The 16,724-nt window shown below is 42.4% G+C and overlaps 1 protein-coding gene across 4 annotated transcripts; it reads left to right on the forward strand.

Annotated features, from left to right (window-relative positions):
* The first annotated feature begins 30 nt into the window (after nucleotides 1-30).
* Nucleotides 31-8,310, forward strand: FASTKD3 (FAST kinase domains 3). Of its 4 annotated transcripts, none has more exons than XR_004349419.1 (7): nucleotides 31-125; nucleotides 870-2,331; nucleotides 3,005-3,090; nucleotides 5,070-5,244; nucleotides 6,212-6,395; nucleotides 6,733-6,847; nucleotides 7,969-8,310. XR_004349419.1 is itself a non-coding variant. In XM_032628939.1 (7 exons), exons 2-7 carry the CDS (start codon nucleotides 903-905, stop codon nucleotides 8,065-8,067), a joined length of 1,974 nt encoding a protein of 657 aa, XP_032484830.1. In that variant the 5' UTR covers nucleotides 41-125; nucleotides 870-902; the 3' UTR covers nucleotides 8,068-8,310. The 4 variants fall into 4 exon arrangements, 2 of the variants coding, with proteins under 2 accessions (XP_032484830.1, XP_032484831.1); XR_004349420.1 differs by adding an exon at nucleotides 2,467-2,734 and having other exon boundaries at nucleotides 35-125; nucleotides 3,005-5,244; nucleotides 6,326-6,395; XM_032628939.1 differs by having other exon boundaries at nucleotides 41-125; nucleotides 6,326-6,395.
* The last annotated feature ends 8,414 nt before the right edge of the window (nucleotides 8,311-16,724 follow it).

Below are 16,724 nucleotides of genomic sequence, written 5' to 3' on the forward strand. Positions count from 1 at the left end.
CGCGCCGGACGTGGGGCGGCTCCTCTCCAGGCGCAGGCGCCGAAGCTCTGGGCCCCAGTACAGCGTGCGCGTACGGGGGCTCCAAGAGGCTGCTGTGCTCTGGGTCCCCCAGCGAGCCGAGTCAGGTAGGTGTCCACGCCGGGTTTGGGCTCGGTTGTTCCGGCCCGGCGTGCGTGGCCCACGGCTTCGCTAAGGCGCCTGCGCTCCCTGGCTCGCCCCGCTCTTCGGGCGCCGCTCCCGGCGGTTTAGGGGGGCGCCCGGCCCGTGGGGTCCTTTCCCTCCAGGGAGGACGCGGTCCCCGGGGTCCCCCGTCCTTTCCGTCCCGCGCACTCGTGTTACCAGGTTCCACAGCGGGGGTGTTCAGGTGTGGGCGCGCCACCCACCTTATCCCGTCGTTGACCAGCGTCTTTTTTTATTCTACTGACATTTCTTTCTTCCCATCTGCCAAGCTAGACCTTCTTGTTCCTCAGACCTGGAACAAGATCCTAACTGAGGGGAAACCAACACCTCAAGGCCCTTTAAGCGCTTTTTTCACCCTTGCTTTGACCCATCCGAATTAATGGCCACTTTACCCGTTGCCTCTTTTGGGGAAGTTGAACTAAACGCAATTCCTCCCATCAACCAAATCATAGGAGGCGTAATTAAGTACAGCATTGCCTGGCAAATGAGAGCGATTATTACGAGATCCAGCCGCTATTCTAAGCTCTAGGGTGCAGAGACGCTGCTCTTCTGGTACTTCTGTTTGAGTGGGAAATGTTTAGTGGGAATCATTCGTTTTGGGGTACTCATCCTTAGTTCCATAGGCATTGATGTTGAATAAACTGTGTTCTAGTATATTTGACCGTGTTATTTTTATTCTTTTAACATAGTTATAAATCAAGAGGAGTTGAGAGTCTGGTGGCATGGCTTTAATTACCTTGCGGAGGAACCTTTGTCATTTATCTGATTTTCGGATACATGGAGCTCTGGCTGGTCTGAAAACTCAACGTGTAAATTGTGTTCACAAGACAGTCAAGGAGCATCTGTATCCATGGTTCTGGTCACTGCAACTTGAGCCTGTTAGGGTCAGGTTCCATCATGCCCATTCTAAAAAGTTCCATTCAGGAAACGGAAATGACCTTCATCCAGTTGGCGAGCCAGTGTTCTCTCAAGCACACGCTTGGGACAGGTCTGAACACAGTGTTAAAAATGTGGATGAACAGATATTTTACAGGAGACTAAACAGCTTCACTTCATCGGAAGAAGTCTTACATTATATAAGCACACTGCAGACTTTGCCTGATACTATGGCAGCAGGAGCCTTACATCGGGTTTGTGAAATGGAAAAAAACGATGATGATCAAAGGTTGCCAAAAGAAATACTGGAGAATAGCGCCTTTCAAGCTTTGTGTAATCAGTTTGCACAGGACCCCTCAAATCTGTCAAACACGGGTTTGGTGACTGCTTTGCAAGCCCTGACCCTGTATGTGGATCCCCAAAGTCGCTTGCTGCTAAGCCTCCTGGCAGAGTGCCAGCATCGTCTCGAAATGGGTAGCCTGGACATTCACAGTCTTTGTATCCTGGGGGAATGTCTGATTAAACTGCAAGGTCCAGGTTGTTCGACACTAGACCTGATTATATATCAACTGCAAGGTGAAAATTTGGAAGAATTTACCCCCGAGGATATTGTGACCCTTTACAGAATACTGCAGGCATGTCCTGAAAAAGTTGACCAGACGTTTTTACATAAGATAAATAACTTTTCTCTGTCAGTAGTTTCCAACCTGAGTCCTAAGTTGCTGAGCCAAATCCTCACCGCCCTGGTGGTCCTTGATCAAACTCAGGCACTTACGCTGGTTATAAAATTGGGTAAATATGTTGTGAGGCATATCCCCCATTTCACTAATGAAGAGCTCAAAGAAGTCTTAGAGGCATTCATCTACTTTGGGTACAATGACAGATTTTTTACAGAAGCCCTAGAGCAACACGTTGCTTCCCTCTGTCTCACTCTGGATCCCGAGGTTGTCAGCAAAGTCATGGAGTATTGCAGTAGAAAGCTGATTTTTTCAAAACCCATCCTCAATGCAGTGGCAGAAACTTTTGTTTGTCAGTCAGAAAAATTTTCACCTAATCAAACTGCTGAGTTAATGGAGCCATTTGGAAAACTCAATTATTTGCCACCAAATGCCTCTGCTTTATTTAGGAGGCTAGAAAACATACTGTTCACTCGTTTCAATTATTTTCCACCCAAAACACTATTGAAACTTCTCCATTCATGTTCACTTATTGAATGCCATCCAGTCAACTTTATGGCCAAAATATTCAGCCCGTATTTTCTTCAGCAGCTGCAAGGTGAGTTGGTTATTACTTCTGAAAGTAGAAAACTTAGCGTTTGAACTTGTGATGTTTTCAAGTCACATATGTACCTTTTTTATTGAGCAGTGCTTTCTTTGCCTTTATTTTTTCTTCCATAACGATCTAACGAAGAAATCCGAAGCTGCAGATGCTATTATAAACACAGAATTAAAGAATGCTAGAACATTGCATGGAGAGAGAAAACAGTTTCGGGTAAACAGACTCTGCTGCCCTAGCTGAGAAACTGAGTCTTCTTGCAGGGATCTGGTGATGGCTGAGGCAGTGTCACAATTACATGTTAGCGTCTTTGATGAGAACAACTGTATCACTCCTTTTTTTTGAGAAGATGTTCATCTTAATGCAAAGCCACCCAAATATGCCGGAATCTAGATCTCCGTAGGTAAAGGAAATTCCTACAAATTCTACTAACATTACATTTGTCACTTTTAATTATATTCTCTAGTTAGGATCATGCGTTCTTGGAAGCCAAAATGAGATTTCATTGAGATGGGAGGCAAGAAGGTATAATTAATTCTAACAAGTTCTTTTCCTAGTGTCCATTTAAAAGTCCCTTACTGGAGTGAATTAATGTGCATTCTGGATATTCTTTTCTCTTATTACACACACCAAAGTTCAAGCTTAACTATGACTGGGATGCTTTTTATTTCAGGTGAAGAGCCCTATTTGGACAGACTGAGCCTAGCACAACTGACCCAACTTTTCTTAACCGCGATTCTAGAATGCCCGTTCTATAAGGTAAAAGCATGAGCTGCATTGCTTTATTTCCCTACAGGGATGGTATTCTTTTGCCTCCTCCTTCCTCTCCAGCACCTCCTCCGCTCCCGAATCTTTTAAGTTCCTTCTCTTTTGAGCTGTCTCAGTAACCTCATTAGAAAGCAGAATTTTCATTCACTTGGAGTAGTTGCCACCAGATAGCCTTTTCTCTAATAAATTGACCCTATTCCTGTGTTCTTGTCCTTGAAAGACCCACTTCCTACCGTGTAAGATTCTTAGAAGGTTTTATCAAGTATGGCAGGCTTATGAGTCTTAGTGCTCTTAGACTTTCTCTAGGGATTTTAAAGGGTTTTAGCATTCCCCATGGCTGTTGGATATAGAGGTGTGAATTTATGCACTGAATAGATCCTGAACCATTACTGAGTATGTTCTTAAACCAAGCAGAAGTTTCACTCTGACGTGATAGAATTCAGTTTACATGGAGTTCGAGCTTTGTATAAAGCTTTCTAAGGATCCATTCTCCTAACTTAATCAGACACGTTGTTTAGGATCCGAAATGGTACCTCCATCTTGCCCATTCCTGCGTGTTCTCCGTACTTGACTGAACCACGTTTATGAGTACTCATAAACACCATCTAGTTTCTCTCTTTTCATGGAATGGGACTATTCAAACTACAATTTGCTTTTATTCCCAGTATATCATGGACATTCTTCAGGGGTAACAGGTAAAGATCAAATGTATACTTTTAAAGAATGGTCTGATATTTCACGGTATTTATTCTACTGTCCCGCCATTGATGGATTTTCAGGCTTTTTCAAATGCTTGTCTTGATCAGCCATGCTGTCATAAACATACTTACATATCCTGTCATACTGGAACCTTTTTGTTGTTTTAATCTAAAGACTAGATTCCTGAATGTGGGATTACTGGATTAATTTTCAATAGACTGACATTTTTTTTTTCCCGTATAGTTGTAGATGCCATATTTCACCAGCAGTGAATGAAGGTGACCACGTGTCCCCATTTGTGTTGCGGTGTGTTCTTAGTCCCTTTGATTTTGTCATTTGACTCAGTGAAATGTCAAGTCACATGCTTCAGTTGCACTTTAACGAGCGATAATGAAGTTGAGCATATTTTCACATGTTTACTGGTCACTTACATTTGCTATGAATTGCCTTGTTACACCTTAATTTCTATTTGTGTAGGGTCTTTTGTCTTTCTCTTTTGTATTTGTTTTTTGTCCTAGAACACATTGTAAAACATATTAACTGTTAAGTACGTTGTACATATTTCTTCCTGGTTTGTGGTTTAAAATTTTTTTAGTTTTAATTTAATATTGTTTATGATGCCTTTTTGCTATACAGAAATTTTTAAGTTTTCTGTAGTCAAATTATTCATTTTTTATAGCTGCTGGGTATATTTTATGACTCCTAAGGTAATATAAATATTTTACTAAATTTAAAAATTATTGTGTTCCATACTATATTTAGATCTTTAATCTACTTGAAATAGATTATAGTCTGTAATGTGGGGCAGAACTCTTAGTTCTTTTCCAGATGGATAACCAATTGCTAGCACCATTATTACATAGCTGTCCTTTTCTTTCTAAATTGAAATGTCAGCTTTATCACAATTTCCACTATTAAAAACTTCAGCTGTGTTTCCTCAAGGCCCTTAAAGCAATTCTGAGAGTTCCAAAGATGTTTCTTGAGCTTTCTTTCCTTCTTTCTTTCTTTCTTTCTTTTTTTCTATCTTTCTTTCTTTCAGTGACCATTGGCTACATTTAAACACATTTAAAAGATATTTTGGACTATTGGGCTTGAACTATAACAAGAATATTTGGCGTTGTCATTTTGAGAAAGGTATTTGTCCTAAGTCCTGGAGAAGCATCATGCCTATAAAGTAATATTGGATCAGACTTTATACTCAGGCAACCTTCATTTTATTCTCTGATTTTGTATCTTATTTTTCTTTCTCATGTTTGCACATACATTTTTAGGGTCCAAAACTTCTTCCTAAATATCAAGTGAAATCATTTCTTACTCCATGCTCTTCCCTGGAGACCCCCATGGATTTTCAGCTTTATAAATCTGTGATGATTGGACTGATTGACCTTTTAGGAGCAAGATTGTATTTTGCTTCAAAAGTGTTAACACCCTATTGTTACACGATAGGTAAGTAGTAGGGAGTTCTGTTGTTGTTAACTAAACCTCAGTGTGCTGTCCTCTGATGGAACACGTGGGGCTTAGTAGCCACCAAAGGTCTGGAAACAAAATGAAGTTGGCCCTTACCTGCAGGCAAATTGGAACAGGGGTGGACGGTAGGGCTGAAGAGTCGGGACTCCATGTTAGCCACATAGTAGCCGAATGCCTTTGGGCATCCTTTCGGGGCATTCATTTGCTTGTTCTCATCTGCAAGATGAGAGTAAGAGGAGTAGTGACCTCAAAGACTTGTTTAAGGACAAAATGGGGTAACTCAGACTAATACCTGGGAGACAGTAAGTGCTCAGTAATTGTTAGCTGCTCTCATCCTCTTGGCCAGTGCTGTCCAATGTAATAGCCACACATACCAGTAGCTACTTAAATTTAAATTAATTCCAATTTTGAAAATTCACAGTTCAGGTCCCCAGTTGCACTAGCTGCACTTGTGCTCAGTAGCAGGTATAAGCGTCTGCATCATCGCGGACAGCGCTGACTACAAAGTCCTTCTCCTTTCAAATTGATGAGTAAAGGACAGTGAGCTCAGGGAGGACGGTGTTTCTAGGCTTCAGGTGGTCACATCTCAATCCCCTCCTTTATGGGCTCCTTTGACAAGGAGGGAAGGGGGAGCCTGCCGGCGCCCAGGGCCCACGTGTTGGGCTGCCGGCTGCTTCACCTTCCCTGGGCACTGGAGCTCCAGGGATGCAAGGTGCCAGTTGCGCGGGTGTCTGACTTTACTCAAAGGATTTTCTTCACTATTCCCACCAGTTGTTATAAGGAGAGTAAAAGTGTGTGTGATTCACATCATGCCCCAGATACCTTGAGGGCCCCCTCCTTGTTTTAGTGCAGTGAAGGCCCTCTTAGTTTAAAGCTGACTTGGTTGGGCAAAGCTCTGATTAAATTAAAATTCTCACCATTGTCTGGTGTGGTCATTACTTTGCAGCCTTCTGCCCAGTTGATAAATGCAGTATGGAAGAAATCAAAACAACAAGGAGAAAAGGAAGCTAGTGTTTGTGAGGGTATCACACGAAGAATTTTTCCTTTCTTCTCTTACCAGATGTTGAAATTAAATTAGATGAAGATGGATTTGTATTACCATTTACAGTTGATGAAGATATACATAAAAGGTAAAGAAAACTGTTGTGGTTTATATGTTATAAGACTTGTTGAGGTTAATACACAGGGATTGTTTTCTTAAGAAAGTGAAAAAAGTAGACATGCTTCTGAAAATTAAAACACTATGGCATACCAGTTTTGGAAATTCCATGTAATATCTTGTGAACCTTAATTTAATTAAGTTGAGTTCTTTTTCAACAGATTAATGGATAACAGTCATGATTCATTTGAAAATAGTATTGGCACGAAGGAATAGCCAAATCCCAAATAAACTCTGGCAGCTAAAACCATATAAATACTTCGGATTGTTTTAAAAATTAAGTTTCCCTCTCCTCTTTGGTTTTTTAGGGTAGCACTGTGCATTGATGGTCCAAAAAGATTTTGTTTGAATAGCAAACACTTACTGGGAAAGGAAGCTACTAAACAAAGACATCTGTACTTACTTGGTTATCAAGTTGTCCAGGTATGGTTTTGCCTTTTTTTTTTTTTTTTCCTAAAAGCCATTTCTAGTTCAGATTTGCTTTTTCCAGGATACTAAGTAGTATGCCAGCCCAGTGGACCAAGCCTCTTAAGTCTGGTTTAAATGCCAGCTTTGTTCATTAGGCTTAAGTCTCTTGATGTGTAATTTGAAATCACGAATTTCAAATTTTCTCTTTTCCAAAAGTGAGACATACCTAAATTCTGTATGAGCTGTGCTTTACTTTGCTTTTAGAATTACTAAATATTGGAATATCTGTTTTGTTTTAATTTCCCTTTGATTTAATGACGAGAATGTACAAGATGACCCATTAAAAGCAGGATCTTCATTGGTTTTTAATGTTTAAGACTCTTACTTGTATTTACATCGTAGATCACTTAGCAAGGTCTTAGGTGATGAGCCGTGATGAATGTCCATGGAGCTTTCCATTCTCTAATCTGTCTACCAGTCTCCTCTCTGCTTTCCTGTCTGGTTACTTTTTTCCTTTCCGTCTTGTACATACCCAGATTAATTTTCCTAAAGTGAATCGTGCCAGTGTGTGCCTAGAAACCTTCATTGTTTCTTTACTGCTTATGGGATAAAGACTACATCTATATCTCAACATTCTAGTCCCTTCAAGGTCTGCCCGCAGCCAGGCCCTCTGCTCCCAGCTCAGTGGTCTCTTCTGTCTGGCCTTTCTCCCTTGCTGATGTGAGTCAGGTGGTCCCCACCTCTCTGAGTGTCTAAATTCTGGCTGTTCATCAACTCCCAGCTCAGGTTGACCTTTCACCCTAATCTGAAGTGTCGACTCCCTCTCAGCACTAGAGCACCAATTTGTTTTGCATGTTCTGCTTAGTATTACTGCCTACTTTTTGTATATTTTAAGTTAGCACCTAACTTGTAAGTTCCTTGAGGGCAGGGATCATGTCTGATTCTTATTTAGACATTCTACCTATTGTTGAGCCTCTGCTACCTGGCAGCACCGTCACAGGCACCGCTGGGATCTCTGCCTGCTGGGAGCCTACACGCTGCTGTGGGGAGGGTGTGGTAGGCGGAAAGGGTAACCAAACCCAAGGTAATTTCAGATTATGAAGGATGAGGATGGATTTATTTTCCTCTCTTTACAGATTCCCTATTACGAGATTGAGATGCTAAAATCAAGAAATGAATTAGTGGAATATTTACAAAGAAAACTATTTTCTCAAAACTCTGGTGGTCACTGGTAACAAGAATGAATACTGACTTCAGAACTCAAATAGTGAAAGAACTTGCAAATTAGCCGTTTATTTATGTACTTTGGTGATCTGAAAGGGGTCTCTAGTTTCCTTATACCATGTATACGCTTATCAGTAGCAAATTTAAAATTAATTTTAACCTTCATTTAATACTGGTATCAGATACTTTTATACATCAAACAGAATTGATCAAGTACAATAAAGGAATGTAATGGGTAAGTGTCATAATTTTAAGTCTTGTGTTTTGTGACAGTTATTGCTAACTAAAAATATATTCTTGAGAGACCTTTGTTTCTTCTTCTAACAAATATAAGGAAGAAATTTTATCTCCCGGTTTTTTCTTTTGTATTTTGTTAGAAGAAGTAATATATGGTAAGGAAAAGGAGCAATGAAAAATAGACTAGTACTTTGGATGTAAACATTTATAACCGTAGACTTATGCAAAAATAACCCTTTAGTTAATAATATTTTGTATTGGTATAGGAGCTTTTTATATATATATATATATATATATATATATATATATACACACATACACATATATATTATAATTTTTTAAATAAAGGAATAAAGATGTAAACAAAGCAAGTTAAGTAGGGTTTTGGGGGGGGTGTTTGGAGGGAGAAACTTCTAAATTTTAAATTAAGCGTGGATTAAAATTCTTCAGTTCATTGCAGATGCTTCATTGTCCCGTTACGGTCAAGTTAAAGTTTCGGGATAAAAGGGTTCTGCACCCAACTACAGTGTACGCGTTGGCCAAGGGGGCGGGGTGTGGGTGTCCCACACAGCACTCAGCAATGCTCCAACACCAGCTGAGGGCCTGCAATTCAACTCCATTCTGACACCATCTACCTGGAGGCAGCACCAGCTCCCACACGTTGAGGGCTCAGTCCCACAAGACTGCCCGCTTCCCACCACCCCCCTTTCAGATGCCAGTCACAAGTCCAGGTTGTCACATGACCTGTGCTTCTGACCAACCGGCTATAGATTGGGGGGTCCAGTGACCCCCTCCTTGGGCTCTGTTAATTTGTTAGAGCAGCTCATAGAACTCAGAGAAACATTTTACCTACCAGATTACTGGTTTATTACAAAAGGATATAACTCAGGAAAGCCAGATGAAAGACACTCTTAGGGGCAGGTATAGGGAAGGGTGTGGGGTTTCCTTGCCCTCTCCAGGCAGCACTCTCCCCTAAACTCCACCTGTTCACCAACCTGGAAGCTCTGAATCTGGTCCTTTTGGGTTTTTATGGAGACTTGATTACATAGACTTAAATAGCCACACAAAGAGGTAAGAGCAGTCTGTTATAAATGCTATGAAAAAAACAGTATAGCCTAAAACCTTCTTCCTCCGCCTTTTCCGTTTATCTAAATCCTTCTCCATCGGGACTTTTGTTCCTGGTTGCCCTAATTGGAATGAGAAGCTCCTTCTTCTGCACTTTTAGTTACATCCTCTCCTGAGCCTTTGTCTCATTTAGTTCTCCCTTGCCCTCTTCATTCATTCATTCATTAAACATTTATTAAAGAGCTGTGATCATGCTGGGTACCCACTGACTGTTAGAGCTGCAGAGGGAAGCAGAAAAGAGCTCCTGCCTGGAGGGGCTATGGGTGATTATAGTGATGAGCCAGCTGGCAGTCCTGATGTATGAGCAGGACCCTGGAAGGCAGAAGACGTTAGGCCAGCCTGGGGTGCAGCAGGAGGCTTCTTGGAGTGATCTGTGAGCTGAATTCAAAGAAAAGGAGGCAGGTCTCTGGTGGGAGAGCATTTCAGGCATTGCCATGGCCAGAGCACCCAGCACAAAGCAGACGGTCGCCATGGAGAGTGAGGCCAGAACTGACTTTGTTTTAAAGCAAATTTGAATCCTGAAAATGTGCATGGATATGCTATGAAAATAGTTTAGGCTAATAAACAGATACAAGAGTGCTGATTTCACCAATTGGAGTAAATTTGGCAAGCTCCGTAAGATTATACAGCCATATGTCCTTATAAACTGAATCCTCAGGCCACTAATATTTTAATGTCTACCTATGTAAGTAAATATGACGTGAATTTCCTTGTTGAAATTACATATACAGTATGATAACTCCTGGCACCATATATTAATAATGTTTTTAAATAAGACATACTCTTGATGTTGTTTTTTAAAAGTAAAAGCAAAGCAAGGAAAAAAAGTAAAGCAAAGAAAGAAAAATAGGTGAAAAAAATTTCACTTGCGAGCATAACCCCTGAAGCAACAGTGATCATCTTCAGACCAGCCGCGAGAGGGCAGCAAAGGTGAGGACATCTATTGGGCTTCAGCAGTGGAACGGAGATGATCCCTGGTCCCAGGAGGAGAGAGTGTATCCTGCGCGCCTGTTGGCGTGGGGAAGGGAGGGGGGCGGCAGGCTGGAGCTGTGGAATGATGCGGTGACAGTTCTGCCTGAACAAAACAGGCAGTTTTCCATACCTTGACCTAAAGAAGGAATGCTGTTTGGCTGAACCAAGCCTAGACAGGGAGGGTAGATGGTATCTTGGGATGAAGAGATGCTGGTTGGTTCTTTGACCAGGATTCTACCTGCGGACTCTGTACACCTGGGTGCATTTGGAGACTTGGTAAATATTCATTAGGTAGAAGAAAGAATAGGAAGGAGCAGAACTGAGCATATTTGATAGAATTCTGGGGGGTAAAAAGTCAGTTCCCTCTAAAAAAGCTGCACCCTTCCATGAATTTGTATACAAATTCAGGGAGGGGGTCGTGGCACCATGGTGGTGAATAAGCCTCCAAAAGCTGAGATTTCCCCAAACTGGAAACATATCCAGACCCACCTGGAGTCTAAATACATAGTGTCGGATTGTTACCAAACCAAACTTGGGTCTGCCCACCCACATGCAGCAAAGCCAATCTCCTGACACGGGGCTGTGGTGAAGGAAAGTGCAGCATCTATGGCAGGCACCAGGCAAGGAGTCCAGGCAGCTGGTGCTCAGAAAGCCTGAACCCCCCGATGGGGGTCAGCAAAGCATTTTTAAAGGCCAAGTGAGGGAGGGGGTGTCCCAGGATCTGTGATCAGCTAGTGCACAATTCTCTAATTGGTTGATGGTGAGGTAGCAGGGTGGTGTCGCAGGGGTTAATGTTGTCAGTCCTCAGGTGCCAGTTAGGTCTGGGGGCTACTTCTCATGGTCATCAGGTAGTTAATTTCTTCCATTTAGTGGTGGTTTTAGCATCTGTAAAACAACTCAGGAAATGTGCATCAGATACCATTATCTATTATCTGGGTACTTCAGAGAGGAGCTGCAGCAGAGGACATGGGGGAGGGGACTGTCCCTGAAAGGCCTCTTAGGGTCCTGCTCCGTTTCAGGATCATGAAATAAGTCGTGCCTTGTCAGCTGTATGGCCAGTACCTGGAAAACAGTAAGTGCTCAGCGAGCCATGAGGGCTCTTGTTGTCATTGGTACAAGAGTTACGTTGCAGTCATACTTCATTGTTACAGCTCGTGGAGAGGGAGCCCATCAGGTATGCTCTATGAGGAGGAGCACCATTGCCTGGATGGTTAAGACTCCTGGGGCAGCAGCTTGAACCAGCGGCCACTCCTTTTGCTAATTAGCATCACAGACACCCTGCTGAGAAACCTCATTCTGTAAAACCTTTGCTGTAATAAGAATGGAACACACCTCTGTTTCCTGCAGGATCTGAGCCTCCTGGGTCATTCTGGTGCAGAGAAGCAGCCTTGATTTCCAAGACGATGCAGAGCTTCAGATAGAGGGTTTGGGACACAAACCCCCTTACCTTTTTCTTATCTTTGAGCATCCTGGGTCCTCTTCTCAGGCCAGGCCTCATGTTAGTTCTCTTACACACAAGCTTGCTCTCTGCATCTCCAACCCAGCTTTGTTCAATTTCACCCGAATCCTCTACCCATCCTGTCATCCCTCTGCCTGGTTCCTCTGGTGTGCCGGCTCCCTTGCCTGTGTAGTCAATAAGCCTTACCTTTTGTTGGTGTTCTTTGGCTGTTGGCTCCATCATAAGAAATTTTGCCTTAATATACTTGAAATCCCATCTCAGAAAAAATCTAAACATCTCTGTCCCCATCTCTTCCCACAGTCTCTGGTATATAGGGCACACTATTTGTGTCTTGAACTAATATTCTGGGTTCTAATGTTTGCAATAAACAATATCTCAGTAATTCTACTGTAACTTTTATTATGGAAAACACTGAACACACATAAGTGTAGAAAGAATAGTATAATGAATTCACATGAGTCCCTTTATTCAGCATGGCAAAATACCCAAATTTTCCAATTCTGTTTCATCTATTTACTCCCATATTCTTTTTTTCTTTTCCTTTTTTATTGGAATGTTTCTTTAAAAATCCAAGCTGTCATATACTTTTATCCTAAATACTTCAGTATGAATCCATAACCAAAAAACTTTTTTCTTTTTTATTTAACTATTCTGCCATTATTACAATGAACAAAACTAATAATTTTTTTTTTTTTTTTTGCGGTACGCGGGCCTCTTACTGTTGTGGCCTCTCCCGTTGTGGAGCACAGGCTCCAGACACGCAGGCTCAGTGGCCATGGCTCACGGGCCTAGCCGCTCTGCGGCATGTGGGATCTTCCCGGACCAGGGCACGAACCCGTGTCCCCTGCATTGGCAGGCAGACTCTCAACCACTGCGCCACCAGGGAAGCCTAAAACTAATAATTATTACCTGTGATCATTTAATACCTGGTCTATATTCCAGGTTTTCTATACTGTCTCAGGAATATTTTTAAAATTTTTTTTATTGAAGTATAGTTGATTTACAATGTTGTGTTAATTTCTTCAGTACAGCCAAGTGACTCAGTTATACATATATATATACATTCTTTTTTATATTCTTTTCCATTATGGTTTATCCCAGGATATTGAATATAGTTCCCTATGCTATACAGTAGGACCTTGTTGTTTATCCACTCTATATGTAATAGTTTGCATCTACTAACCCCAGACTCCCCCTTGGCAACCACAAGTCTGTTCTCTACGTCTGTGAGTCTGTTCCTGTTTCATAGATGGATTCATTTGTGCAATATTTTAGATTCCACATGTGGTATCATATGGTATATGTCTTTCTCTCAGAAATATTTTTTAACTGTTGATTTGTTTGAAGCAGGATCTGAACAAAGGCCACATACTACTTTTAGATGTTATACCCCTAAGTCTTAAGTCTCATGTCTGTAACTGCCCCCCTCCCTCACCTGGTTTCCATGTTATTAATTTATTGGAGAAGTTAGATCAATTGCCTTGTAAAATATCCCACAGTATTGATTTGACATTTTCTAACTGGTTCCTTTGCTATATTTCCTGTTAAACTAAAAGTTACATCCAGAGGCTTGCTTAGATTCAGCTTAATTTTTTCAGCAAGGATGCTTCAGAGGAGATGCTGTATATTTGTTTTACATCATACCGTAATGTCTCGTTACCCTCTTAGTGATACTCATTAAGATTGATAGTGGGTTCCTGGATCACCACCAGCCTGATCCATCCACCATATAGTCCCCGTCAATCTGTCACCTAATGGCTTCAGCATCTGTTGATGACTGTTGCCTAGATTCATTATTCCAACAGGTGTTTAAAAAAAAGGATTTCCTAACGCTATCATTCCTTTACTTTTATTATTTTTATTATCCTTTTATTTTATTCCTTTACTTGTATTCATCTATAAAGAAGAAATTTCTCCCATCAACTATTTTTGAACTCTAAAATAAGGTTTATACACAAACTTATGGTTACCCAGGGGAAAAGGCGGGGGAGGGATAAATTGGGAGATTGGGATTGACATATACACACTACTATATATAAAATAGATAACTAATAAGGACCTACTGTATAGCACAGGGAGCTCTACTCAATACTCTGTAATGACCTACATGGGAAAAGAATCTAAAAAAGAGTGGATATGTATATGTATAACTGATTCACTTTGCTGTACAGCAGAAACTAACACAACATCTTAACTATACTCCAATAAAAATAAAATAAGGTTTCAGAAAAAGAAAATGAGATAAATGTGTCTTTCCTTGTATCAAGGTTTAGAATACAGAGGTGGTTATCTGGTCAGTATTTTGTTTGTTTGTTTAGGATATTTATGACTTCATGACATTTTATATACTTGATGTGCTTCAGCCCATTACAGTCATCTTTTGGATGCATAACTTGTCCTGTTTTAGATCGGTGGGATACCCTTCAGGATGGCCTCTTTGTCCTTTTGACCTTGACACATTCGATTTTGAAAATTTCTCGGCAGAAGAGGATGGCCCAGGCTCACTTACCATTTCCTGTCTCAGCCCTGGGGTCCAGCCTCTGTAAGGAGCTCTGGTTCTGACACGTGGTCTTGCTCACTGCTAGAGCCGTCGGTATCGGGGGTTTTTCATTGGGGGCATCTATAAAATCACATTCATTTTGATTTCAAAATCGACAAGGTGAACAAGCCAGAATTAAATTTGCACTTCTATGTCTTGATTCATAAGTTTGATACTTAATATGACTCCAAGGGACTCCATCAAGTGAGTGATGCAGCCTACAGGAAAAACCTGATGACAAACATGCTTTCTAAGTCTACCAGCAGTACTCACGCCTCGTTACCAGGGAGGAGGTGTCGAGTGAGGTAAAGGCGTGTTACCCCATCACGGACCACTGCCAGTGCCCCAGAGCCTGTGGAGATGCTTTGGAGGACGGGCAGTGGCTCCCCTGTCGCAGGAGCCAGGGTCATGCAGTTACTCTCACTGTCAAACAGCACTGATGGGGGATCCGGAAAAGGTGCAGCAGGAGCACCCTTTCATACCCCTTGAGTTCATAATGACCTTTAGGTTTGCTGGGTACACAGATGGGCAGTTCTCCTAGCCGGTGACGGATATGTGTGTTTGTCCATCCACCCCTCTTAACTCTGAACCATCATAAAAGCAGAGGAGTACTTAATCCAAGGGATTTTAAGCTGTTTTAAAGCCTGTGAATTAAAGTCCAATTATGTTGGGCCACTTAAATGAGTTTACAGTGACATTTACAAATAACATGATTGTAAAAGCTTTCAAACTTAAAATGGAGATATCAACCTTGTTTTAAAATTTCTGCATTTTCAACAGATTTTTTAGAAAGATGATGGCATTTTCATGTATTCATAGGTGATTTTCCCCCCTCTCTCCACCTCAGTTAACAAAGGTTTACAAGGTGGAGAGGAGGCCATCTGGACACTTTGTTCCTTGGCTGCATCAGTGCGCTGGCTGAGAATCGCGGGCTAAAGCTTTGTGCTTTGTCCAGGCTATGGCCCCATCTCTGAATGGTCTGAGGGCTCAAGCTTGTGCTTTGTCCAGGCTGTGGCCCCATCTCTGAATGGTCTGAGGGCTCCAAAGGAGAAAACCATTCCCTCAGACCAGCCCCCCCCTTTCCAGATATTCCATACACCTTTCAGGAGGGGCACCCACTGCCCTGTCACCTGCATCAAGTCACTTATCCTACCTACATCTCAATTTTCTCATCAGCATAAAGAACCAGAGGGTTCTTCTGAACTTAACAAGTCTGTGGGCTCATGAGGACTCATGATAAATATAACACACACACCGCCCAAGATGTGCTGAAACCACCGCTAATGTGACATGTGACATGCTAATGTCACACAGCATTAGCTTTCTCCTTCCCTGCCTCAAATTAACAGAACTTCTTCCTACCAGGTCTCCCCCTGCTTACATTCTGCCCAGAGGTCAAGAGAAACGGGACAAGTCCCAGCTGCAGTTTGGACTAGGCACCTCCAATGCTCCCATGAGTTGCCTGAGTTTCTGCAGTGGAGGCCGCCCTCCAGTGTGTCATCCAGCGGGGAGCTGCAGGCAGCCGAGGCCCTGGTGGACCTGCAGAGCAGGCTGCATGAACAGTAAGCGGTCAGTACGCCCATGTCAACCTAAGCCAGACCAGTGCAATGTCATCACCCAGCGTCAGCTGCGGGCGCCGGTGTATATCCATGAGGCTGGCATGGGATTAGGGGGGTAGACATCCCAGACTACTGAGGTTGGCATTTGTAACAAAGCTCATCTGTGCACCCTTCGATAGCTCAGCTGGTAGAGCGGAGGACTGTAGACCTGAACATGTGAAACAAAGCTGATCTGATCTCCTGCAAAGTTAACTTGTACTCAGCGTGCCTTCTTGTACTATTAACCCACTTATTTTAAGAGCAGGGTTTTCATTCTTTTATCCTTCCCTCCCCCCACGCAGAACTTTGCAAGTACAAGTCACAGACACAAGGGACTTAAACACATTAGACTCTTTGACCTTGTATTCCACTCATGTCCCCAGAATACATAATAGGATCATAGAGGAAAAATGTTATTTTATAAAGGAACTAAAGTCTCTTGATAATTGAAACTGGCAAAGTTGGTCTTACCTATCGTTTCCTCCACCTCTGCTTCCCGCCCTGCAGCCTCTCAGCCTCACATCTGAATCCACCCCCGGGGTGGTGGCCGTTCCATGGGGCTGCACCCACCTCCCGACAGCAGCATGCCGCCTTAAGTTGGTGCCTTGTACCTGTCACTGTCAGCCCCAGGGCTTCTCTGGCACCGAGGAGACCCACAGGGAGCCTAGGCAGCATTGGGCAGGGGTCCTACAAAGTCAGAAGTGAACAAACCAGAAGGCAGTCTCACCCCAGGAGGAC

Source organism: Phocoena sinus, chromosome 3 (genome assembly GCF_008692025.1).
Source record: "Phocoena sinus isolate mPhoSin1 chromosome 3, mPhoSin1.pri, whole genome shotgun sequence".
Classification (NCBI taxonomy): domain Eukaryota; kingdom Metazoa; phylum Chordata; class Mammalia; order Artiodactyla; family Phocoenidae; genus Phocoena; species Phocoena sinus.